Source organism: Cyrtonyx montezumae, unplaced genomic scaffold (genome assembly GCF_038088225.1).
Source record: "Cyrtonyx montezumae isolate F1298 unplaced genomic scaffold, pur_monq_1.0 scaffold_0, whole genome shotgun sequence".
In the NCBI taxonomy this organism is placed as follows: Eukaryota; Metazoa; Chordata; class Aves; order Galliformes; family Odontophoridae; genus Cyrtonyx; species Cyrtonyx montezumae.
Genome location: NW_027071824.1, coordinates 32832655 through 32859475, shown reverse-complemented (window position 1 = coordinate 32859475; position 26821 = coordinate 32832655). Strand labels below are relative to the sequence as shown.

Below are 26821 nucleotides of genomic sequence, written 5' to 3'. Positions count from 1 at the left end.
ATCTCTACTCCTAGACATCTATGAAATCTAGGTATCTAACAGTCAGCTCCTTTCTATGCCACCCTATGTAGGGAGGACAAGAGTTGGAAGGATAAGGGCCAAAGATCCTCAGCCTGAATGAGAAAACACCATCCTGTCCAGACAAATTGAACCTTTAATTGAGGAATAGGCATTACTTGGATTGGTGTCACGCTCCAATATAAAGGAGGGCGACGAAGGTTCTTTGATTATGTATATACCCAGCGTGAGATTAAGAAACAACGGTTCAGATGTTTGTCCGACCAGTTTATTACCAATATTGATCAGGGAGATGGGGAAGGCGGACTCTGTTAGGGTGATGGGGAAGGGAAGGCGAGCGATAGGAAAGATAGGAAAGAAGCAAGGATTTGTACAACGCGGGGAAAGTCACCAGCCAGGATCCTAGGGGCAGTCCGGTTGCAAGCAGCTCCGATGGTCCGAGGCAGAAGAGCAGGGGTGGCAGAAGCGGGGAGAACAGCAGCAGCGACGGGCAGCCCTGAGCAGCAAGCAGCTGTGCTGGAGAAGCGGCACCGGGTCAGCACAGGAGAAGCAGCATGGAGAAAGTCCAGGAACAGCATCAGTCAGCACCGGAGAAGCAGCGAGCAGTGATCAGCTCGTGAGGGTTCAGATGGTAGAACACCTCGAAGGAGCGGTGAGGTCCAGGAGAAAGCAGCATCTCAGGCAGTAGGCCCAGGAGGTAGTTCAGCAGCAGGGATCAGCTCATGAGGTTTCCGATGGAAGAACACCAACACAGCAACACCAACAAAACCACAACAATCTCATGGTGGTCGATCCCTCTTTTCTTGCCTACGTGGCAAATCCCGTGCTAGTGTGCCAGGCAAGCGTCTCCTGAGATGGTTATCTCCCCACAGAGATGAGTACCACACAAAAGAGTGTTCAGCGGCCATTGAGCTGCAGCTTCTCTCTCTTTTGTTGCCCCAGGACACGCCCATCTGCTCGTCCCTTAGACAAAGGATTTCACAACCCTTGCCCAGGACTAGCTTGGACATGTTCGGACATGTTCATCAGCAAACTTTGAGGCAATGATATAAAATATTAGTCTCTTACAGTTGGGCCACACTCCTTCAGTAGGTATCAATAACAATAATCATCTGCATCACATTATAATTGGCACAAGCTAAATGGGACAATTACTGAAGTAATCTAAATGAAGAGGAAAAATTTAGACATCCTCTGGACATCACCTAAGGAAGAAATCAGCTTACAGTATAAAGAAAACTAAAGTCAGCGGTACATCTTGAAGATTCTTTCGCTATAACAAGACTAACTGCAGACTTTCAAGCTCATCATAACTTAAGATTCTATAGACAATGCTGAATTAATGCTGAATTAAGTTTAGAGTTGTTCTCATCACATTTATACATTTAAGCACCAAGTGCAAACTTGGTGTTTAAATGTATCTGCCAGCTGTAGTAAAGTCCTGGTTTGAAGAGTACCAGTGAAGAAAGACAAGGGAGACAGAAGTGACAACGCATCATAGAATAGAAGAGGATACAGAATCATTTGCAACAGATCACTATCAGAAGGGTTTTAAGTAATAACTCCTCTCTGATGACAACCTATTACCAAAACCAAAGCTTACTTCTGAATAAAGGTATGCAAATATTTGGAAAAAGAAATATGCATAGAGGATATAGATCTGCTTTAGAAGATCCAAAGTCATTTTCTATCTGACATTTAGATATCATAGTTATACAAGTCAAAGATAACAGTATCAGTTAGTGTGGGAGGCCACCATTTTTTTTCATTTGTTTGTTTTGTTATTTAATTCCCATAAACGTGAAACAAATTCCCCACAAATTCTATTATAATCTAGCTTGTCCTGCTTTGGTACTTTGGTATATGATAGCTTTAGCAACCTACCCTTTTGTCTTAACAGTTTTTATATTCCTTTTTCTTGTCAGAGAATAAACTCATAATGACTCTCAGATTGCCTTCATATTTCCTTCTTCCTGCTCCTCAGTTGATTAGCTAGTGAGTCCCGCATCAACACCAGCTAATTTTCTATTTCACAGAAAAAAAAAATAGAACTTACAAGATTCTTTTCTGGAAAATGAGCATCTCACCACCACAAAGAATAGGAGCAAAAAAACAACAACAATTCATTTGGATTATTTAAATAAAGTACTCTAGATTGCCCACTTTTTTCTTTTAATCTAACAAATGGTGCTGTTTGTTGTGAAATATTCCATTCTTATAATGGTGCAGTATCAGACCTCATATACTTAATCAAAAACAGTTTCAACAAAATATTTTCAGAAAAAAGACCTACTACCTCTAATGTCCATTTAAGTTTAACAACAGCTGTTCTAAAAATTCACACAGGGGAAGCCACAGGCTTCTGAAGTATTAGGTTTAGAAACAGTTTTTGGAATCAGATAAAAAGAACAAACATCACAATCCTAAAATGTATTCTGAAAAGCCCATTTATGTATCAGAGCAAATAAAACTCAGTAGCACAGAACAATATAAATTTAATAAACAAGAAAAAAAACAACACCCACAAAGTCTTCTCCATCTTGTACTGCCCTCCTACAACTCATTTAAGTTTGAGATGAAAGAAGATTAAAGTTGTGGCCTACATTTCCCCCCACACAGTTAATGAATTGCATCTCTGCTCACTCATGAGACGTCCTTGGCAACTAATGATTTACCTCACCTGTTCCAGGAACAAGCTGATTGTAATAAATTACTCTGGCTTTCAACACCACTTCTCCACCCATATGGCCCCTAGTATACACTCATCATTTATCTACAAGGTTCTCTGAAAAAAGTAGTGTTGCTGAAGCAAAAGATCCCACAGTAAAAATAACATTTACAAGATACAAGGTTTTTGAGTGAAAAATAAAAGTTCATGGCAAGCTTCAATGCTGAATGCATGCTAGGACTGATCAGTCACAGGTGTATGTGGTTAAAAATGAGCCGCTAAAATTGCACGTTATTATTATTTTTAGGACACTGAAATAAAGCATTTACTACATACTACAAAGATAAGTTACAGCACAATTGCTGTAGGAGCCAATATACTGAACATTACTATAGACTAGCATTTATTATCATCACAAGACAGTTTTAATTTCACACTGACACTGTGCAAGTACATGCCAGCTGATATTTCCACATGCATTTCATACATGTAGTCTATATTGCTCAATATCCCTCTTTCAATTAAAAAATTGTGAGAAAAAAAAATAACTCAAAATTCCTTACCTACCTTTCAAGCGTCTCCCATACAAACCTCAACATTTTGGTTGCTGGTCTGATGCGTCTGCATGCTCTGGTACTGTACTCTTTCTAAAAATGTTACACATTGCATAGACAGAACAGTTACAATACAGTTAAGAGGAAAATTTGCAAGAAGAGAAGTGTAAGCTATCTCCTTACTCAAACTTCTGCAGATCATTACATAAATCATAATAATCTTTTACAGAGCCTATTTTAGGGCAAAGGAAACAAAATTCCAGCTTAGCAAGAATCGGAGAAGTGTGACTGTAGCTATACAGAGAAAAGTTAAAGAATTAATGCAAAAGCAAGAATGCAGTGCATCAATTTTCTTAAGACCCTTATACATCTTCTTTGTGACACTATGATCTGCAAAGTATCCTAGCTTAAATTTAAGGCATCTGAAGCATGAATCTATGTTTATTCTACTGAATATTGCTCACCTTGCTGATAGTAATTTTAGAAGTACAAAACAATCACACCAGATTCAGCACTACAGTGGCTGTATATTAAAGCAGGGACAAATCCCTCTCCTCATTTTTTGAGCAACTAGATAAATCCTCAACAGTATTTATTACTGTCAGACAAAAATCAGAGTCCACCACCTACATCCCCCCAGAAGCCCCATCAACTCCTTGGACAGTTTGAGGCCAGTACCCACCCACGTGGTGATGGCTGCCCCTTCCTACCCGTCTGGTATGGATACTTGCAGTACTCAGACTGACAGCATACAATCTGAAATCTTCAGAAGTGCTGCTCATACACAAGCTTTGTTTTTATCACAAGAACATCTGTGCAAATAAAGTTCATGCAATCTTAATATAAATCACCAACAGAAAAAGATTTCCCTTGATGAGAAATCTAACTCAACAGTACATTCAAATAAATTCCATGTCATGTTTTCTTCTGCTATTAATTAATAAACAAACAGTTAGCACATCCCTGCCTACAGTAGTTTAACTCAGGTACTTCAAATGCCCATTCTGAGCCAAAAGGCTTATCTAACAGTCTAACTCGGCAGAACAATGAAGTTTTAGCTAATTATGTTAATTATACTAATTAAGTAGCTTTAGTCAGAGCATGCAAATGTAGCCAGTTTCAGGATATTTCATTTGAAAAGCTTAACGTTATTCAGCATGACTGAATAATGCAAATAAGGCAAACAGCCACTTCTACAGCAAGTGTTAACAAACAGCTGCAGTGAGTTACTTTGCACAGGAAACTGCTGCTGTCCTATATTCCCACAGAGTCAAAATGCTCAAGGGACACAGTAGTAGTGCTCAACAGAAAGACTTTACTCAGTTCCAGGACAGCAGAAGTCTAATCTGCCTTGCTGCCCAGGAAACTCTCAACAAGATTTTACAGTCAACACTCAAGTCTAACCTGTCATAGCATGCTATCACCCAACTTGATTTAATCTGACACTGTGACTGTTACATAGTCACACACTATTTTGCATTGCTGACCGCAGTCTCCTTATTTGAGCTTCACAAGCTGAACGATCAATATGGAGTTTGTGCGATTCTGGCTTACATATTCAATCCCTTTTGGAGAAGAATATAGTACATTTTTAACACTGAAGTACATATAAAAATGCCTTTATTTCACTAACATGAAGATCAGATATGGATTACTACTGTCTCTTGAAGGGCCAGAGGCCTCAAACATAAGCACCAAGTAAGAGATTCTTTTGAACTCCAACCATTTTACACACTATGGTGAGCTGTTCACAGGAGTCAAGTATACCTCGTTCTCTTCCTGTTGCATAAAAGATGAATTAAGATGGCATTCAAGAGACAAGAAGAAAAACACATCAATATTTGGACAGGTGAGCATATGGCTAGAGAAAATGGGTGTAGTAGAAAGAATAAACAAGTAGAAAGATCCAAACAAACTCTGACCTATACTTATTTCCAGTAATTACTAGAAAGGTGAAAAGGCTAGTAGATTTTAAAACAAAAACTCCAGACCACATATTTCAGTGGAAGAAAGGCAACAAGTTCTTAGCAAAAAAAACCCAAAAGAACAAGAACTGAACATGATGAATGACATACGATTGAATACACCGAAGCACAACACCAACTGGAAGTCTATTTCAATTTTGCTTGCTGTTTGTCTTATTTCCTTGTCACTAAGGAAATATCTCCCTCCCCTGCATGGAACCACAGTGACATTTGACAATGCAATTAGGAGAAGGACGCTCGTGGTCAGCTGCCTTCGCCCTGTTACCAAACACAGTCAATGCTCAGTTCATGATTCCAGCAGATGTTCATGCTTTACAGACTATGTGGGAACTTACAGTCTTACTTTTTTCTGTCCTTCCTGTATGACACAAAACTGAGTCTAAACAGAGAAACCACTTGGTTATGAGCAGTAACTATTAACCCATCCAGCACTAACCACTATACTAATCAGAGAATGCTCTGCCAAGTTATTTCTGCAAACCTACAGCTAATTTAAAACCTTCTGGTTTGAATGCTCAGCAAACCGAAGAAAAGACAGCTTGAGCAGAGAACTCTTCTGCAGCAGTTTACTTCCTGCCATCACCCATTGCCCTTTTTCAGTTAATACTTTGCTGAAGAAATCCTGCTTATAAAGCGCAGATATACATCATACAAAGACAGAAAGTAGTGTTTTAAAGATTCAGAGACAAACTCGGACAGAAGAAGCACTCCTCAATTTCCCCCAGCCGTCATCCCTGCTTCTGCTCCATTTCCAGACTTGGACCTCTAGTCTAGCATGACCATGGACTTTCCCATACCACTGGACTAAAAATCAAAACTAACCCTTCTCACAAAAACACTTTCTGCATGCACATTTGTGCAACACTTCTACATTAAAAAAAATTAAGGACAACCTCCACACAACCTGTTTAAACTGCTTGTAAAATGAGAGACTAACTCCACTTCAGACTGTAGTTTCATTGCATTCACTGGGATACAGTAGTTAAAATAGTTAACAAGTGATTTGGCTAAAGGCATCTGCAATTATTCAGGAATGCAACCTGATGCAGCAGCTGCGAGGGCATCGGGGCACATCGCCCCTGGGCAAACTCCTGACCCAGACATCAGTGACAGGACTTCAGGAGTAGGTGTGCTGTGTTCACTATAGAAACCCACCCGGGTTTATGGATACACCAGAGATCCGCTGCACAAACAAGGGCCTAATACAAGTCATAGGTTCAAGTCTTCCAGAGAGAAAGACAAAGACATATTGATGAAGAAGAGGACAAGGAGACATGGAAAGATGAGGCTGGCTTTACAGATTTGAAGAGATTCTACTGAAAGCCTAGGTTCAATTGCATCAAGCACTGAAAGCTCACTCAACCTGGAAAAATCCAAATGAAACATTTTACAGACTCATCAGAAAATATCCTGTAAGTCTCTAGAACCATGTATACCACAGACAAGAAAAAAAGACTTTTCAGTCAGACTTGAGATTTATCTCCCCTGCCTTGCATTTACCAACTCTCAAGTCATTTACTGTGATAAAACTGTACTGCTATTCAAACTTGCCTATTCAACTCACCTTATCCTATCTTAGTCAACTAAATAAGGCATGCCACTTGATAGAATCTCAGTGTTCCTACCCTGCAGCAGCCAGTACAGATATGCTCTCTACTGCAGAGCAAGAGCTTTAACAAGGAAAATTTCCAAAGTTCAGCAGTTCAGGGTGTTTTCTGTTGTGTTTTTTTTTTTTTTTTTTTTTATATAAACAAACTGTAAGGTGAATACAACTGTTAATCACAAATTGCAGGGGCTGAAAAGGTCCTCTGGGAATCATGTCCACCTCCCTGCTAAAGCAGTTCCCTACAGCAAGTGGCTCAGGAAGATGTCCAGACAGGTCTTGAGTATCTCCAGAAAAGGAGATTCCACAGCCTCCCTGAGCAGCCTCTCCCTCTGTCACTCTGACAGTAAATGTTTCTCCTCACAGTAGTAGGCAACTTCCTACATTCCAGTTTGTGCCTGTTGCCTCTTGTTCCATTGCTGCACACTACTGAAAAAAGGTCCATCCCCATGGACTTAAGTAAATGCAAGGTAATGGTTAAAACTTCAGCCACATATCCAACGCTACAGCACAAGCGAAAATAAACTACTATAAATTTAGTGACAGGATTGGTCAAAAATAAAAAGCCACTCTTTCCATGAGAACTTGTAGAAAAAAACACTCTCATTCAACAGTTGGGAAACTTCCCAAGATTCAAATTTTTCAATTAGCATTTCCAACCAACAGCTATATAATCATTAACTATGCCAGCATGTCTTACATCGTGACTTGACTGTTAATGTGCCTGGACACTGTCTTATCTTAGTTAAAATCCAGGTTTAATAAGAAGGGGAAAGTGCTGTTTACTCCAGTATATTTTAATGTTTTAAAGAAACTTGTTTTTGTTAAACTAGTTTTCACCTCTTAAGTCCAAAACGTAAAACCTAATTCATAAGCAATGCATCCTAAAGGCGGTCATCTGTTGTCCTTTCATGCACCAAAATATCAAGAAAGAAATACTTATGAAAGGAAGAAAATAGACAAAGAAAGAACGTGAACAGAAATCCACCATGTTCTTACCTTACTATGAAGGTATTTTAGAAATAACTTGCAGGTAAGATAGGCCTTCTCTCTTTCTATAAAAATTTTAAAATGTTTATCACTTCACTGCATCACCTACCTTTTTAATAATGCACATGAATCTTAAATGTGCATTTGTTGTATGGGCAGAGGTGAAGAAGAAAAGGATTTGTTCACATTATTTACTAGGTAGAAACAAGTCTGGCAGCTTCTCTTAATGCTAATGGACCGTAATAGAAACTGTAAGAGAAAATATATATATACACACACACCTTTAGCTGCTGTAGACCAACTACTTCATGTTAGTTATAATTGATTTCAAGGAGCAAAAGATACAAAGGGTTATATATGTATTCTTTAATGTGCAAGATTTGTATTAATATCATGTCTGTTTTAAATTTATTGCTATCTTCTATTAAAGAATAAATAATTGTACTGCCTACTAACATGTAGCTCTTGAGCTTTAAATCATTGACCATAACTAATAAGCAGTGTAATAGCATGAGTATCTTAACTAAAACCACAGACTGCAATTTTGTTGATTGTAAATCATCGTCATTTTTAATGCAAAAGCAACAGCAAATCTCTGTAATTACTGGGTGCATTTTGAATCACTTTTATGATTACTGCTCTATACCCATTAGAAATCCAAAACACTGAACTGCACAGGGCATAAAACTGGAATTATGATACAGTGCAAGCTATAATTGAAATCCATAAATTTCTGCACTGGTGTTCAAAATTAGGTTGTTGCCAAGAATTGAAACCCTGCAGAATTGACTTTAAAAACATTTACTTTTACAGAGTGTTGGTGACAACAATAGTTAATTTCAGAGTACTTTAAAGTAAAAAAAAAAAAATCTTCAGGATCACATTTAAACTAAAAAAAAAAAGAATGCCACTATATATGTTATTAAAAAAAAAAGATGAAGCCAGCAGTAGTATATGTGCATCTATTGCCTTCATTTGGTAATGAACAGAATATTATCTTGTAGAAGTATTAGTTCTCTAGGAAGGGAAATCAGAAATTAATAACACACAACAGGAAATCTTTTTAGGGTGATAGCTTTAATGCTTCTAGGTCTTTGAAAGCAGACCTTAAAAAAAAGGAATAATAAAAACTTAGGTGACTGCAGAGAAGAGGTATGAGAACATAGATTTGGGTAGCCCAATTTACAAGAAGAAACTGGAAGAACTTTCTTGTTTCAGCTTACAAAGCAAAGACATAGAAGAGAAGACTGCTTTCATAACGCTGGTTCATCTGGGATAATTCTGGAAAGGGAAGTACTACGTGAGTCCAATTAACCTCTATCTGCAAAGATGTATCCATGTTGGAGACTCAACAGAAGTAGAAGGGCACTGTTTTGCTCTTTTGGGTTTTACACTGTAGGTTGTATAAGCTACAAGTCATCAGTATTAAAAAAGTAATAAATCATTAATAAGTTTAGGATGGAAAGTAGAAGATAGTTCCTGTTTTAAAAAAGGAGAAAAGGCTGAGGACCTCGATCAGGCTTTCTATCAGGAAGAAATAAACACATTTCTTAGATCAGTTCTTCCAGGGCTACATACCAATGTCATTTCCTGTTCACTGGTCACCAAAGTTCGTTCTAATCCAGGCAACTTTTGTTTTTCATTCTGATTTGCATCTCCTGAGTTAAAAAGACTTCTACCAAACGCTGCAAAATCAGTGAGAGAATTTGCAGATTCGTCCTGCAGAACCTCCAGGGAAACAACTTGAATAGAAGAAAGTAGAAAGCATACTTTTTTCCAATTTCTCTACAGAAATTTCTTCAGGACAAGGCTACATTGTCATATTTAACATTACCACAGTCACAGCTGAAGAACTACTCTTTAAACAAAAAAAGCAAACAAAAACAAGCAAACAAAAAACCCATTACCCATGGTATATCGCCTCCCCTTACTTCCTTCCCAGATTTCCAAAATATCCAGGTCAGCAGCAACCATGCAACATTTTCTACCTTGAAAACAATATATTGAACCTGCTTTCAGGAACAGTACATTGAAAGTAGGTTACATCAGCATTATTTAACAATGTTTCCAGCTATTTAGAAATAAAATGTTCAAAGTGCCTAGCTTCACACGGTTATGCATAGACAAATATGTGTTTGAGTAATCGGGTGTCACCTCCAAGATGATACAGCTCACCCTCTTAGTTTTAAGACCTGGACTTGTGAATCAAAACACATTCTGTCCATTATGATGATAATGCAAACAACACTTTAAGACACTAAATGGATTCCCATTGCACTAACAGGAAAATCTGCCAATTATGCAAGTAGGTAATAAGAACAGCTCTACAGAGGAAACAGTCATAAGATTACAGATACTTTTCCTGATCTCCTCCTTCCATTGCTAAGGCTCGGAGAAATGCAACTTTGCTCCGGTTTTCTCTTGCCTGTGCATCTAAACTCCCCAAGGCATTTCAAGAACTGCTTCCTTTCAACAGGACATCCCTCCCCAGTTATATTACAAAAGCTACGTTTCAGAATGCAACACATACAACTGAAAACTTGTTTTATGGTATGATTAATTTTTGTTAGGCCAAATACTTCAGGCGTTCACTTCTGCTGTTTGCAGCATCACAGTATGCAAATGTTCAAAACTTACAGCCACTATGCAATTAATAGAGAAAGAGTAATTCTTCAGAAATAATTTTATCTGAGGTTTAATTTCTGAACTGCTGTTGATAGCAGAAGAGATTTACAAAAACCCCACTGTGATTCTACCACATAAGGGACAAGTTAGGTAGATTTAAAAAAAGGATGAAAGGCCTAGGGATTAGATGTATGAATGCTGAGCTTCTAGCAAAATAGTATAGCAGCAAGATGCACAACTAAAAGAGAATAGCTTTTTGCTATATGATCACAATTAGGCCAGTGGCATGGGAATGGGGGGGGCGAAGAATGCTAGAGTACACTCAGGGAGATGTCAAGAATGTGTGCTGCCCTGCTACAACAGCAATGAAGAATAGTTACAAATGATACAGAAAGATAACAGAAGATAAAACAAACCTGTATTTGTTGGAACAAAACTATTATGTCACATGGACAAAATCTTGTTGATTCCTCCCCACACATTAAAATGCTTTTGTTTCCACAAATCAAGAGGTGGCAAAACAATGGGCAACAGATTTATGAAGAACTAATTATGCCAAATCAACCCAGTCTCCTTCTATATCAGACAGGGAAACTCCCAGCATAAAAGAAATAAGTAGATGCCACTAGAAAAGCCTTTTGATACTGTTTCACTGTACATTCATACCACAAAACTATGAAGGAATGGTCAAATGCAAATAACTAATTCAAAATTGCAAAACTCTACCTACAGAATACATAAGACAAAAAAATTGAAGAGTTATAATGAGAAGTCTTCCAGGGGGATGCCCTCAGCACAGTGATCATTTTCAGTACCAGCGTGGATGGTCAAAACAAGAATATTTTTATACTGGGGGACACATTCAACCAGTTGAAGCATTAACAAGCAGGAGGCTGGCTCTTGAATTCATAATGAATTTGTTCTTGAAACGAAGGGAGTCTGATAATACAAGGATGTTATTCACCAGGCACACAACAGCAAAAGTACAACTGGGTATGCATAATTACATACACAAACACTGGCTGGCACTCCCAAGGTCTCAGAGTTTGTTGAAGACCCAAGGCGGGAGCCAGCAAAGCAACTGCTGGATAGGGTAATAGCCACCAGGGGATAACCAGTGCTCTGCCCTGCACTACACAAGCAAGACCTCAGACATCTGCAGACCAATGAGAGCCATCTGCATACCCCCTCCAAAATAAATAAATAATCAATCTCAATTTCCTAGGCTTTTTAACTATTAATTCAATGATTAATAGACCATTAATTGTCAGACATTTTGGATAGGATCCAGCAGCACACTCAAAAATCTAAACCTCACATAGAAGACACAGCAAGAAGTAACAAAACGAGTTGTGATATGGAAAATTTAGTTAAGATACTAGGAAACAATTTTAACAGTTAAGACATCTTAGCACATCAAAGATTAATAAGATTACAGGGGTTGCATTACTTAGAGATAGGAAACAGCTTGTCAGGCTAACTTTTGAGGAAAATACTCCTAACTATTTCACTGTTCAAAGGCTTAAATCTATTTGACAAGTATTTCAACCATAGGATTGGTACTACCAATTATCCAAACATTAGAAGGACATTTAACTCCCAGCATAGATCTGGTATCATATGAGCAAAACTCAATAAAGCAGAATAGAACATAAAACTTGAGCAACCTCAGTTTAGTCAAACCTTAGGTATATTGAAGGGAAGCATGTTGAAAACTAATGTACCACTTCTGGTTCAGTTCCATGTAGCACTACTACTCTACAGAGGAAAAAAAATGCTTGCAGAAGGCCGCAGGAATTTTTCAAACATATTCTTCAGCTGCAAGCTGTCTAAACAACATCAAAAGCTGGGATTTAAACATGAACCTATTAAAAAAAACCTCTATCTTCCAAATTCTTGAATTTAAAAGATCCTGACAGTATTTGGAAACTTTAAGTATTATTCTTCATGTACAGTTTTGGGGGAGGAAAGAAAAAGCACTACAAGGGCACCAACATTCTCACAGTTATTTGCATATGCTTTGGAGCTTTTTTGTTCATTTCCAGTGTGACAAAGCTGTCTATGTAGGCACAAGCAATGGGCTAATAGGTCTAAGAACTCATGTACTTATCATGAGAGAGCAGAAACCAGTGATTCTGAAAGAAATGTAAAGGAGCAAGTTGGCAGCCAGCCAGTAACTCCTTCAATCACATTAAAAAAACACATCAAAAAGTAAAAATCAATCACATAAAAAGTAAAAAATATTAGTTACAATGCCCGTTAAATTTCTACCTTTAGGCACAACAGAACACATAAATAAGACAAATCCCTCCATATCACCCAAGTCAAAGACTTATCTCTGCCTTTGGGTAAATAGCTCCAAAATAACATGATATAAACTCTCAGTATAAAGACATTTTTCTCAACTTGTCTGCTCTTATGATTTCTTTACTATAGCTTATATCTTCTTCCAAAAGCTTAGCTCCTACCTGGAAGTTCCAGTCCAGTAGGTAACAATAATCAGCACGTAGGATTATTCTTATATGGGCTGAATGGCCTTTTTAAGAGAAATATCCAGAATCAAGAAACAAACAATCACAGCATAAGTATGAAGGAAATGAAAGAAGTCGATAATAAGTATTTCCATATACAAAAAAGCATCATAACCATTATATTTTTATTCTTTTGTTTCTGGTTGAAAAATGGGAAGTCATTCAGAAACTCACTGAACTATAAGCTATGGTTTATTTCACACAACTCCAGACAGGAAGAAAGGGGAAGGAAGAGCAAGGAAAAAAGAAGACGCAGATCAATTTAAGCTTATGTGGATGCAGATAATAAATATACATTTGAAGACCTACTTCTGTCAAGGTTAGACAACAACAAGAAAATCCAAACTACTGGGATTTTTTTTTTTAATTATTTTGAAAGTAGAATTATAGATTCTGTGAAAGAAAAGAAACAAAACACCTCCCTTTGTTCCCAACAAAATCAATAGCTGGAGTGCCACCAGCTCTCATGGTATGGAGTCAGAGCCTACATACCCACTAGAACTCTCTGTACAGATGCTTTTACTTTTGCAAACTCTACTGTAGAGAAGGCAAAGTGCAGGTTAGACAAGAAATATCAGTGCTTATGTTTGTTTAGAAAGCACTATAAAAAATTCTAAATTCAAACACTCTGCCAAGCCCTGTTTCACTGAAGCATGCCTACTTACATTTAATGGCTGCCATATTTGTTTATACCAGTTACTAATCAAACATCCTGAAGCAACAATGATTAAGCATATAGCCATCAAACGAAAGGCAAAATACAAAATGCTAGAAGCTCTTCGTATCAAGAAATCTCTCTCTGACTGACCAAGCTATAACTTTGTTTTTAATATTCACTACTGGGTTTTTTTGTTTGTTTTTTCCCAACACTGGTAAATGTGAGCAGCATTGCAGTGAAACAGTGACACAAAAACTAAGGCTCACTTAGTACCTAAAGGTTAAAAATGGACACATTTAAAACAAGTAACACATTAAAGAGTGTTGAACTAGATTGTAAGTGCTTGAATCAACACAAACCATAAATATTGCTCTGTTTGCTTATTATTCATCATCTCATCATTGAATAGTAGTTATCCATCACTATCTGAAACAGCCTACAGAAAAGTATTTAGAAGTTAACCACTTTTCAAGCCTTTCAATGCACTAAATTAAATAAGGACTAGTCAAGAGCAATGTCCTTTACAAAAAGCTTTTACTACTAAAGAGCCAAGTTAACTACTAGGGGGAACTGCATAAAGGAATAAACGTCAGTGAAAACCCCTGAATCACTCGAAGTCTCTTAAAAATTACCAGCTCTAGAACTACAGAACAGAATTTAAACACCATGCGTGACTTAAAGGAAAAGATTCTACTGCTTCAGTTAAAAATAGTGTAGCATGAAAGTCTAAAATTAGAAACTTATGAATTAAAACCTATCAAGCATATGAAGTTGCATACAGCTACTGCTTCACAGAGTAACAAGGAAAAGGACAATGATGGAATTAGAATAGGATAATTAAAGGGATGAAGTTACTGCTATTGTACATCAAGTTCAGATTAGAGAAAGAAATCCTTCTATAACATGTGACAAGAAAGACTAGGAAGAAGAAAAAGCTATTCCTCCTTAAAAAGATATTGCTCATTTCCTTACCCACTTAAAAAAATAAAAATAAAAAAAAAAGTACATTCAATACAAAGGAATGTCTGTCTTATTTTCCAAATTCAGATCAATGCTATTAACTATCGCATTAGTTTAACCCACTAAGAAATCTATAAAAACAATTCACTCTCTACAACAAATTCAGGCTCCTATGAAAACCATCACACCCAAAAAGGGCTTACTGCAATAGATGGAATTGATTTAATGAATCCCACTCTTGTATAAGCGGCTCTTTTTAACATTTTTACACACAGAATGTAAGTCCACTTTTAAGCAGGTTTCCAAAATTATGATGAATCAGTCCCTCAGGGTGATGACCAAACCCTTTACAATTTCCTTTGTAGGTGAAGTAACACCACTACTTAAGGCCTGCAAGAAAACCACCCCATTTTGTAAGAAACATTAAAAAAAAAAAAGAAAAGTATAGTACCAACACTATCATACACTTGCTACAGCATCAGCTCCCTTCAACAAAAAACTTAAGCTTCCTCTAAGGATACATTCTTTCTACTTTTCACTGCCAGAAACTTTTCCAAACACATAACATTTACTTAAAGCAATAGGGGTATCACAGATGATGTAAACTCCACTGGAAAAATAACCTAAACTGATCAAATCATCCCTAAGGTGCTACTCACCCTTAAAAGCATCATAAATGAGTAGAGCAAGGGCATGCCCAGCAGCAAGCCAGGCTCAGCTGATGGTCCTTAGCAGTTAAAGCAGTTCCCATCATTCCACTACACTGCAATGCCTTTTGAACAAAACAAAACAAAACAAAACAAAACAAAACAAAACAAAACAACCAGAAATAACCAAGGGATTTGATTTTCTCAAGGAATGACTGCATCAGAACTCTTAAGACAAAGGCTGCCCAGAGAAGCTGTGGATTTCTGGTGTTCAAGACTGGGTTGGCTAGGGCCCTTGGCAACTTGATGGTGTCATCATCAGCCCTGCCCACAGCAGGGAGGTTAGAACAGAGTGGGCTGTAAGGTCCCTTCCAATGCAAACCTATTTGTGATTCTAACACTAAAAGAGTAAATAGTATATCTTAACATCATTTCAAATGCTGACTTGTTAGACCTCAAATACGAGGAATTAAGGGAACCTTTTAGGAGACCTTTGTTAGGGATACTAATGTTACTTTCTTAAAAAGGTGAAAAATGATTTAGTGGATATGCCTTGTTCTTGAGGTTTGATTTCATTTGTTTTTGTTTTGACTTTATTGGCAATACCACATAAATTTTATTGCTTTAGTCAATGGCTGCATTAAGTATATCTTCCCTGAATGTTAGTTTTAGACCCAGAAAGAAAGCAACTAGTGGTGTTCTCCATCTATTCTACAAGCTATAAAGCATTATTTTTACTACAGTGTAAATTTAAAAAAAAAAAAAAGCATTTTTTATTTGCAACTTTATTTTCAGTCAACATAAATACATTATGAGTGAATTTCCAGATGGATCAAAATTTCTTCTTCATCTCTTTACCAAACTTTTATAAGCTGTTGCTGAACAGAGAGAAATATCCCTCATTTTCCAGTCATGTCTCACTTGTGTTGTTGCTTTTTTGCAATAAGCACATTTGTGAACAATTATTTTCAAGGATGATACATAGGAAGAGTAAACTTTTATCAGAAATCTGTACTGAACACCTCAAGAGCTCCCTAAAAACTGCAACCACTGCCATCATAAACAGTTGCATATCCCATTAATTGTATGGTTTTGTTGCTCTTTTACTTATATATTTTAATTAGAAACAAAATTTTTGTTATTTTATACATTTTAACAGAGTAATATATTCATTGAGGGCTTCCCCAAAAGTAACACCTCTTTCTTTATGATGTTGACTCACAATGTCACAGGCAGATGTTGGTGGTATAGAAATAGAGGTTGAACCTTCCCACCCATCTTCTATTACATTTTGTTGCCATGTGAAAGCTGCCAGCAGAGGGGCAGTCTGACACGGATGTGTGGATGAAGCAAAGGTATGAAACTGAATTCCTAAATGTGGAAAAAAACTGTACTCACTAACATTCATTAATGCCTGCTGAACATTTACAGAGACCAAACAGTGGATGTGAGCACCATGAGATGGGAGGTGGTGTTTTTCAGCAGCGGTGACAGCAACAGTGGATCAACTCCAGTGGTGCACAGCATTATGTGAGCAGCACACAGGCTCTTATTCAGTGCTGGTGAGAATGCACAACTAAGGATTGTGACTGCATTGGAAAAGAGTGTTTTTTAGGTGAGAATGTGCTCTATCAGATGGTGTCGTTATTATATTCTTCATATATAATGTCACTTCCATAGAATAATAAGGAGGCGTTATTTTCAGAGCAACCTTCACAGATGTGGCCTCTAGACAATTCCTCTTCACCCAGTGTGGCCCAGGCAAGCCAAAAAGTTGGACACTCATAATTTAGGGGAAAACCTTAACTATGGGTTACACAAAAGAGCAGAAGGGCATTTATATAACATTTTTCAATGAATTACAACACAAGCAGTTATTAGTAGAATAGATTTAAGCAAAACTGGAAGAGAAACATTTTGGCAACCACTTAATCAGACAGGAATTAAGAGATGCAACAGTTAAGTGACGTTACTATAATTGCATGATAAGCACTCAAAAACTATGCCAACATTTTTTTCACCACTTTTTTTGTGTTAAACTCATAACCTTTGGTGAGACTTTTTTAGTAATGCATTCCTTCTTGCTTCAAGATCAAGTCAGTTGCATACCTGTTTTCTAAAGCTGTAACACTGCTCCTTTTCCAAGATCTCTGAGATCACTCCCAAGTGGGAGAAAGGCTTTCTTCTCGTCAGCACGGAGGAGATGAAGGGAGGATCCCAATTATGGGCACCAGAAGAGTGAGGTAGAATAAACTCATACAGAGCTTGGGATGAGACAGATAACTGATACAGGACTTAGCATGAGATGAGATCAGGTCAGAAGGACGGAACTTGTGTCAGGCTGTACAAAAAGGTATCACTACCTCAGTTTTCTTTTTCCACTAGAACAGATCACGGGTAACACTTCTCAGCTTTATTGAGTGAATCTAGACTGGGGTGAAAAAGGTTAGGGAGACCTAGGCAAGAGATGTACCCCCTTTGGTTGGAAACACATTGCTCTTAAAGAAGATAGTGTGCCTTGAGGCAGATTTAGAGAAAATGATTTAACAGAAGTCTGGCAGCAGGTAGCTCTGGGACAGTCTGAGGGCTATTAGACATCCAGGCTGGAAGATGTGAAGATGTGGAGTCCAAAGGATGGGAGCTTGATGATGCAGAAGAGTCACTCCTGGCATACATCTCTATCCAAAAAAACAAGGACAATGGTGGAGAATTTTCACCCACTCCTAGATTTTATTTTGTTGTTGCTGTACGGAGTGCTATTTATTGAGATCACAGAAAGACAAGATTTTTTTCAGGCTTTTTAATTTTTTCCTGAAACGTACCAGAATTACAATGTTTTTTTTAAGGCACGGGCATCAAAACAGGGCTAAATTTCTCCACCGTGTTCTCACTGACGTCATATGCAGTGTGATAACACCACGTCACTGCTTCAGGGAGTGGGTGCTCACAACAAATGTAGTTCTTGAGAAAAAAACAAACTTGTGGAAGACTTAAATTTGTATCCAGTTGTAAGTTTTATTTGATATACACCATCTATTCCTGATACATAGTTATTGACAGGACAATTGTAAACAATTGTTTAGTTGACTGCAGCCAAAATCCATGAATGTGGATTTCAGATACTATTTACCAAATTTCTATTCCTGTGCAAAACTATCAGGTCTCTATTCATAAGTCAGCTTTGCTGCTGTTGAAGCTGCTAATGGTGATATTTAAAGCACTGAAATGTTTTGGTTTCTTTTTCCTTGCTACTGCTATATTTTTTGTCATCATCTCACATACGGTTCTTACCCAATTGCAATTACAGCTGGTAAGGGCAAGCTTGTTAGCTGATTTAGACTTGAACACTTCATGCCAAACTCAGCATCAAATGAAATCCCTGGCAAAACCCCTACTGACTTCACTGGGAATGAAACCAAGTGGAGGAGCAAGACTCCGTCAAGAAGCATGTATCACCACAATTCACAAACTGCTGAGCTTGTGAGAACGAGGACAAGGCATTATTTGAAGGCAGTTACAGTTCTGTTTCATTTGACACACCACTTCTCTTTTGTTTTGCAAAATATTCATAGATATTTGTTACACTCTGCAAGCAGCAAAGCTAACAGACTCAATGACTAGGTGCAGACAGTTGTGGGCCAACCCGGCTGCAGCCTGGCAGAGTCAGGGAAGGTTCAACAATTCTGCACTTCCTACTGCAGAGCTGTTCCCAAAATAACGTGGCACTGCTAAATGTAGCACTGCATGTGCTTTTAAGAAATGACAATTCCTGCAGCATGTACAAGCAACCACGTTTGTCAAGATAAGTACATCAACATGAGATGTCATGTTAGGCTAGACAAAGAGATTGAACTAGATAGCTTTGTCAAACGCAAAGCAAAGTGTCTCATCCAAACTGACAAAGCAAGAAATGCAAAAGTTCCACCTACAAACACAGCCTGTCCTGCCCTGCTTTGGGAGAATCTCAGGACAGGGAGTGACCTCCTGTCACTGATGCAATAAATTCTCTGCTAACCTGGGCTAACATTACTTCTGTTACTTCAGACTGCACCACTGCATTTTACACAGGCTCCATAGTACCTGTGGGTATGTTTCTGATCGCATATATGGATTTATATACCTTAGTGGGTAATGACTGTTTGTAACAACATATACACACAGGGTACAATAGACAAAATTAACACTGTAAATAACTCTCATTATATCAAAGCTACAGTTTATTACATTACTGCTTTTCTTACTTACAAACAGGGGAGTCTACATTTGCTGTTAGTGCAACGGGCCAAGACCCTATACTAGTTGGTCCCAGAGCTTCATCTGTCTAATATTTTTCATATGAATTTAGCAAAAATCTTCAACTTTTCTTCAATGAGGAAAATTCTTCAATCTAAAATCAGGGACATGGCTGCCCTATATATACCATGGTGTACATGGTATGGTGGGACTGGCTATAAGCAGAACTAACAGAACTAAAAACACAGTTCATGAGATGACTTTTTGAGATTTCTTTTCCCTTTGGCATTCCATAAACATCGTGTGTAACAGCATGGGCTCAGTCACCCTGCACATGGACGAGACAGAAGCTCTGGGGGTAGGAGCATCAACAAAATAAAGGCATTTTCTCATCAGAAAGGCTCACAATCACCAAGCTCAGATAAAACAAGACAATTATACGGATATATAGGAGTGAAACTTGGAGTTTGACTTTTCCCCCAGTGGTAGTGCCCCTGCTGATGGGCAGTGTGCACACACATACACACACACACACACACACCAGCAGGCAATCCCCTTTCAATGGGGAGCATTAGTTCAGCTTCTCCTTTAATGTAAAGCCATATGGAGGCTGGCTGAAGTTACTGCTGGTTGCAGGGGAAGGCAGCTCTTCCTCTGAGCTCAGGACCATCAGCTCCCGTTCTCCCCTCTCCAGCCCAAACCCCAGCCTGACCTGTGAAAACACACTGGAAAGCTGAACATGCTATAAAAAGAGAGAAAATTATGCAAAGCTGGTCCTGGCTTCTCTCAGGACTCCACCTTTAATATACCCTAATGGGATCTTCCTCCCCTCAAAACTGAAACATAATGAAACCCAGGAAAATTCACATTCAACGTTTTCAGAGGAGATTGAATACACGTTAAAATATTCAGGAACAATTCAAATGCAAATACAGCAGAGTACTGTGTTATTCATATTCTGCAACAATTTGCCTTAATGCTCTATTAGGGAGAAGACCTCTTCCAGTTTGCTGTTTGTGAGTTTAATAAATCAGGACTTTGAAACAACTGCTCAATAGATTAGGTGCTATATTTTCATTAAAAAAAAAAACAAACAAACATAGTGGTATGAAATCAAAGGCAGATTCATTGCCTTCTAATATAAAATACCTTTTCACTTCCTGAATATTGCCTGTAGCTTTGCTAATTTATTGCCATGAAAATATTGTTACTACTTAATGCACTAGTACTTTTGTCAATAGGCAGCTTTCCCCAAGGCATATTTGAGAATGCTCTGCTAATCAGGGTTGATGCAGTTATTTCAAGGCAGCCAGGTCTTTAGAAAAAGGTTCACGTTTAATTCCAGTATGGGTGAGCACTGCCATTTCTTCAAAGCACAATATTTTTAATTCACTGAATTCATTTCTGTTGCTATCTAAATCAGTAACTAAATTATGGAGCCACAGGCTCGGTTTGAATCAGCGTGTTACAAAGCAGTACTGCTGGCATCTTCACCTCGAAGATACACAAGATATTCCTCATTTTGTAACTGTGAGGATTAAACAAAGATTTAATCAGAAACACAAAACTGCACTATACCATCAGCATGGAACTTAGAGAATATACAGTTGGGCTTTTAACAAGATAACTCACTTGGATCTGACTTCTTACTTTTCTACATCTGCTTTAGCTCTTGAGTTTATGACCTCAAATGCAGCTGAATTTCCAATCCTTGTTTTCCAAGCATGCTGATAATCACAAACAGCACAGTGAGTGACAGTGAAGTCACACACCCATGCGCATGTCGCACCATGGTTTTATTCTCTCTAATAAATATGGAAATCTACATCAGTATAACTTTATTGAAGCTAAGCAAATCATTTTAATTGGCATGGGACCTCTTAATGAATGTATATTTTCAGTCATTTTTAATATATTTGCAATTCTCCGCAGATTAAAATTGAATAAAATTCTTCAAGAATGGGTCAGGCCATTTATTTCAATTAGAAATGGTAATGAAATTCCAGTAAACTATTAAATGTCACTTAATCTGTATTCGAGACAAATAGAATAGTTAATCTCTCTTGACATGTACCAAAACGATGTATCCTTCTTGTCTTTATATTGACTAAAGTGGCGCTCCTCCACTTTCCAAACACCATAGTGACATTTAGTGACATTATTCCTGCTTGAAACCAGCACAGACATAATCTGTTTGGCAACCAGACTACCAAGGTAGGTAATGTCTGTATGGGGGTGAAAGCTCTGCTGCCTTTGTTCCAGCTGTTTCAGGCCAGTGGTGAGCTCTCTTCTGTTAAGCTTAATGGGAAACTAGAGGGCTTACTTTTTTTTGGTGTTTTTTTTTCCAACATCAGACCCATCCACAAAATGTCTACACGAACACTAACAGTATTCCTACACCGGGCATAATTAAAGACAGAACTACAACACCCAAGGAGATGTTTTGGGATGACACAGATGCTTCATTTGACTCAGGGAGGTACCGTGGGTTCTTGTGTGAAGGGCATCGGAGCCCATCACTTCCACACAATGTTTCTTACATCCATGAAGCTTCTAAGGTGATCAGAGACAACAGGCTTGAAAGTAAAACAGAAGGCTTGGAGTATTAAGGAACATTACCAACCTCAAACAAAAATCCAGCCTCACTGGAGTTCATCTCTGTAGCAACTCCAATCAGTTTATATTTGCAAAATATAGAAGACTCAATTTGAAGAAGTGAGGTCTTGTTATAACTCTCATGGAAATAATCAGAAAAAAGATGGCTTGCGATAATTCTCCGTGTCTGATGTCACCCACACATATGGCTTGAATTCAAAGTTTGCACGTCTTTAAGAGATTTATATTAGGCTGTGCTAAGTAGGTGTTACTCATTTCTTCTGGGTGTGATCAAGCTAAGTCAACGTTTACCTTGCCAATGCTTTCCTACCCCTCACACTCTGTGCTTTTCATCTGAAAATACAGCAGCAACACTGAAAGGACAGTGAAAGGATGCTTTCAACATCGCAGCATCCACAACTAAAACTCACTTTTGATCTTTTGGCAAGCGTGCAAAAGGTTTCAAAAAAAGAGAGGATAAGCAGCACTTCAAGTTCTTAGGGACATTTTCAAATAAAACTCCAAAATTATCTGAGAACTACACAACTGAACACAGTGAGCATTCTTCAGGAAACAAAATGCATCTACATACATATGCAACCATTAACATACGTATTCACATATGCATGCATCTCTGTTATGTTCCAGTCATAAACATCAGGAGTATGTATGTCCACATAAACCTTGGGATAAAGGAGAAGGCTAGTTAGTAGCACAGTGGCACAAATGTAAATCAGTCTTCAAAAGTCTGACATCTGGTGCCCTACTCCACAGTATCCCCAAACCATCTGTAGACGGACGTGTCCCTTAATAAATACATACAAAGACCTTAAGATATACCTCAAGATGGTTCTTAATGCTACGGAGAGGAGAATGTACTTTCTTTTGACATGCAGTACTCTGTACAGTGCATATTTATAAAAATATATGATACAGGTTGATGAAATTATAGCCACAATTTTTAAAGGGTATTTTTTTAGAAAAAGAGATGGTTACAATACAGCGCTTTCCCAAATGAAAAAAATGAAATATTTCATTTTTCTTGTTCTGCACATGAATAATGCACAGTGACGTGATCTTTTGGTATTCCCTTTAAGCCGTTTTCAAGATGGATTGCTACAGTGGGTGGCATTCACAGTAACACATGTTGAGCAACTCACATTCAGATCTTGCCAGCTTTATGGTTCCTTACAACACGCTTCAATGTGAAGTGATTCACACCAAGAAGATGGAGAAAGTTTCTCTATTACTGCAAAAAAACCCATGATGCTATATGCATGTACCAGCCAAAATAAATATATTGACATTGCAAGATGAACTAAAACAAGAAAATTAAGGTTAGTTTCTCCTTCTACTACAATACATTGCATTTAGGTTTAAAAAGCATTTCAGCATTAAAGCTGAGCGACATTTTCTGCGTAAGACAAGCTTGCCCTCACAGTTAACCTGCACTACTAACAAAGCCATCAAATTAAAATTAGGTGAGCTAAAGAAGAAAGCAATGCATAAAATTTTAATTTCCTCGATGTCATAAGCCAGCATCTCAGGAATGGAGAAGACAGAAGGTAGTGAAGACAGGTAGAGGATCCCCCTGGTAAGAAGAAATTGGTGACTGTGAGCACACATAGTTGAAAGGGAGAAGTGAAGCATAGTTCTGAAGGTGGGTGATGAGCTGTGGCTTCGTTAATAAGCAAAAAGTTTCACAGAAGTTTGTTTATGTAAGAGAGGTAATGGCAATTTCAGACAGACATCAGTCCAAACAAGCAGAACTTCAAAGGGAAAAAAAATCTCTTTGAAATGACACGATTAGTTTTGGAAAATGCTGTGCTCAGACTTCACGTATGTGTTCAAGAATGTTTTTATTAGACTTGACCACTGTCCTACCAGATTTGATACACTGTTTCTGACAATGTCATCAGCCAGACGTTTCAAGAAAAGGTGAGAACACAAATATCTCAGACCTGTTGGCTGTGCTGCACTTGAGAAGTGACTATTGGCCTCTATCACCAAGTCCATAAAAAATACAAGTCCTTAGAGCCTTATTAAGCTATGAGTCTTATTAAGTGCACCTCTACATTGTTAACCAAGTTGAACTTCACGCATTGTTCTCATATCCAGGTCCCTTGCTGCTGGTATTAATTCTCAATTTTAATTCCTCACAATCATAATCATTTACAGAAACCCGGACCTGTAGACCTCACCATCACCTTGCTTCTGTACTTTCTATTCTGAGGTTAAAAGTACGCACAATTTCAAGGTCAACCTCAAAGAGTCAGACTTCATATCATCAAAGAGAACACAGGCAGGCAGCTTGGGTCACCAAACAACTTGTTGAAGCGCTTCATTCTGAACTCTGAAGCAAACATACAAAACCTGGTTTTCTTTCACAAAACACTTTCTTATTCATGGCATTGTCTGTTTAATTCTGTAGTCTTATTTATTATGCACATCATATATTCAGCGGGATATCTATGAAACTTCAGACCAAACCATTTCTACCTTCCAAACCACATAGTTATTATTATGTTTTAAACTTATCAAATATAAGAACTAGATGAATATTGGGGTTTCATCAAACTGGGACACAGTCTTCTGAGACCTTCACTTTTCTGCCTTTCAGCAGAACATGTCCTAGACGTAGGCTGACGTGCACCTAGAGTGGCTGACAAATGGTTTTGACATTCAGCAGCCACTACCCCCATTCAGTCAATAAATACAGGACGAGGAGCTGTTCCACTTGGGCACGCTACTGCTTCCTTCAAGAGCCACTTCGTCAACAGAAGCCAAACACCAAAGCTCTACAACAGCTCTCAACAGGAGAATCTATCACTCACCAACACAACGAAAAACTTTCAGAGGAGAAAACACAAAAATATCCAGAAGCTTGTCCTGTCAACCCCTGCCTTCACGCTCCGGACCGGACTGGACATACAGAACCGGCTTAAAAAAGCAAATAAGAGGCGACCCTGAAACGCAGAGGCGCGGAGCAGCACAGGGGCCCAGCTGAAGCGGTGGATCTCACCGGCCGTGGCCCCACTCCTGTCCACATGACACTAAGTTTGGACCGCGCTTCTCCTCAAGAACACCCCGACCCCAACGCGTGACGCCCCGCACCGTGCCTCCATGCCGGTGGGGATGCCCGGGGTAGGAAGCCTCCAGCCGCCCCTTACCTTGTTGGAGTAGGGGGGCTTGCTCAGGTTGATGCCGTCACGGACCAGCTTGTCCCGGATCATGATCTTCAGCTTCAGCCTGGGGTAGACCACCTGGCCCCCGCGGCCAGGCCGGTGCCGGGGTACCGTCCCGTCCTGCCCCGGTGGGCGGCGGGGCCCCTTAGCGGGGGGAGCGGGCGGCGGCTCCAGGGTGAAGTAGAGCCCCGCCGCCCGCTCGTCCGCCTCCCGCAGCCGCCGCACGGCTTCGTGGATCCGGCGGCGGTGCTGGGGCACGGCCACGCCGATGGCATCCAGGTCTGGGTCGCCGATCTGCTTGCAGACCTCCAGGTCGTCGTAGCCATTGTCGACAAAGGACTCGGCGTACTGGGGGAGCTGCAGGGTTTTCAGCCACTCGTACACTATGTTGGTGCACATGCTGCCTCCGAAAGAAGGACGAGTGCAACTTTCAGCACCGGAGCCAGCCTCCCCCTTTTCTCTCCTCAGCGAAGGAAATAAAAAACGCGAACCAGAAACTGCGGTGCGACTCAGAATTAAGGTCAAGAAATCAACGTCCAGCGGGAAAAAAAAAAAAAAAGAAAAAGAAAAAAAAAATCTTAAAGCAGATCGGCAGGGCACCGCAAGCAGCGCTGATAGAAACCCTCGCGCTTATTCCTCCTCCTCTCCTTCTGCCACCGAGTACCGCCGCTGCCTTCCTGCCACCGGAGACGGGCGGCTCGGGCTAGGGAGAAGCCAAGTGCAAGGGCGCATCCCCTAAATCCCAAGTCTCTGCCGCACCACATCCACCCACTTCCAGTGGAAGTAATTCTCAGCCGGCTGTCTTTTTTTCCCCCTCTTCTTTTCGGTGTTTCTGTTCCCGCTCCCGTCTCACCTTCCTGAGCTCCGCCGCGTGCCGGACCCGCTCAGCCGGTGCCGCTCCTCGCCGCACGCTCGCGCCGGTGGGGGAACCCCGCGTGGGATGGCGCACCCTCCCCCGCAGCGCGGGGCTCTGCCGGCTGCGCTGCCCTCCGCCCCGGGATCTCTCCTGTCAGCGCACGGCGGCCGTCCCTTCCATTTCAAAAGGGTCCTTTCGGATTAGGAAGAAAAACAAGGGAAAATAATAATAATAATAAAAAAGATAAGGAGGAATCCCCCTCACTTTTCCGAGTTACTTTCCCTCTGCCCTCCATCCCCGGGATGCCGGGGAGAGGCGCTCCGCCCGCATCCAGCCCCCAGCCCCGCTCCTGGCGCTGCCCTGCTCCGGCCCCCCCGGCGGGGCGGGCACAACTTTGCCCGCTCCGCTCATCCTCCTCCGGCGGCGGCGGCTCGGGGCTGCTGGCGGCAGGTCGCTGCCCGCCCCCTCCTCCCGCACGGCGGCGGTGTTCCCCCCGGTCCCGGTCCTCCCGTACCCCCTCGGGCGGTCGCCGCGCCGCCGGCCGCTTTCCTGCGGCTCCTCCCGGTGCCGCCCCGCTGCCAGCCCCTGCCCCGCGCTCTCCCCGCCGCCCTTCCAACTTTCCCGCTGTCACACCACTCCCTCGGCACAGGCGCAGCCCTCGCGGACGGCCGTACCGTGCCCGGGACCGGGGCAGGGCGGGGGCTGCCCGGGCT

The 26821-nt window shown here is 39.9% G+C and overlaps 1 protein-coding gene across 4 annotated transcripts in view; it reads right to left on the bottom strand.

The window, feature by feature from the left end:
- The window catches only part of LOC136045652 (SAM and SH3 domain-containing protein 1-like), a 520676-nt gene extending 494560 nt beyond the window's left edge, over positions 1 to 26116 (bottom strand). For all 4 annotated transcript variants that reach the window (XR_010621925.1, XM_065731679.1, XM_065731701.1 and 1 more), the window contains exon 1: positions 25238 to 26116. Coding sequence is in view for 3 of the 4 variants with exons in the window: in XM_065731679.1 (XP_065587751.1) it covers positions 25238 to 25651 (414 nt within the window). In the remaining variant the exon portion in view is untranslated. The remainder of the gene's footprint in view (positions 1 to 25237) is intronic.
- Between the last annotated feature and the right edge of the window lie 705 nt (positions 26117 to 26821).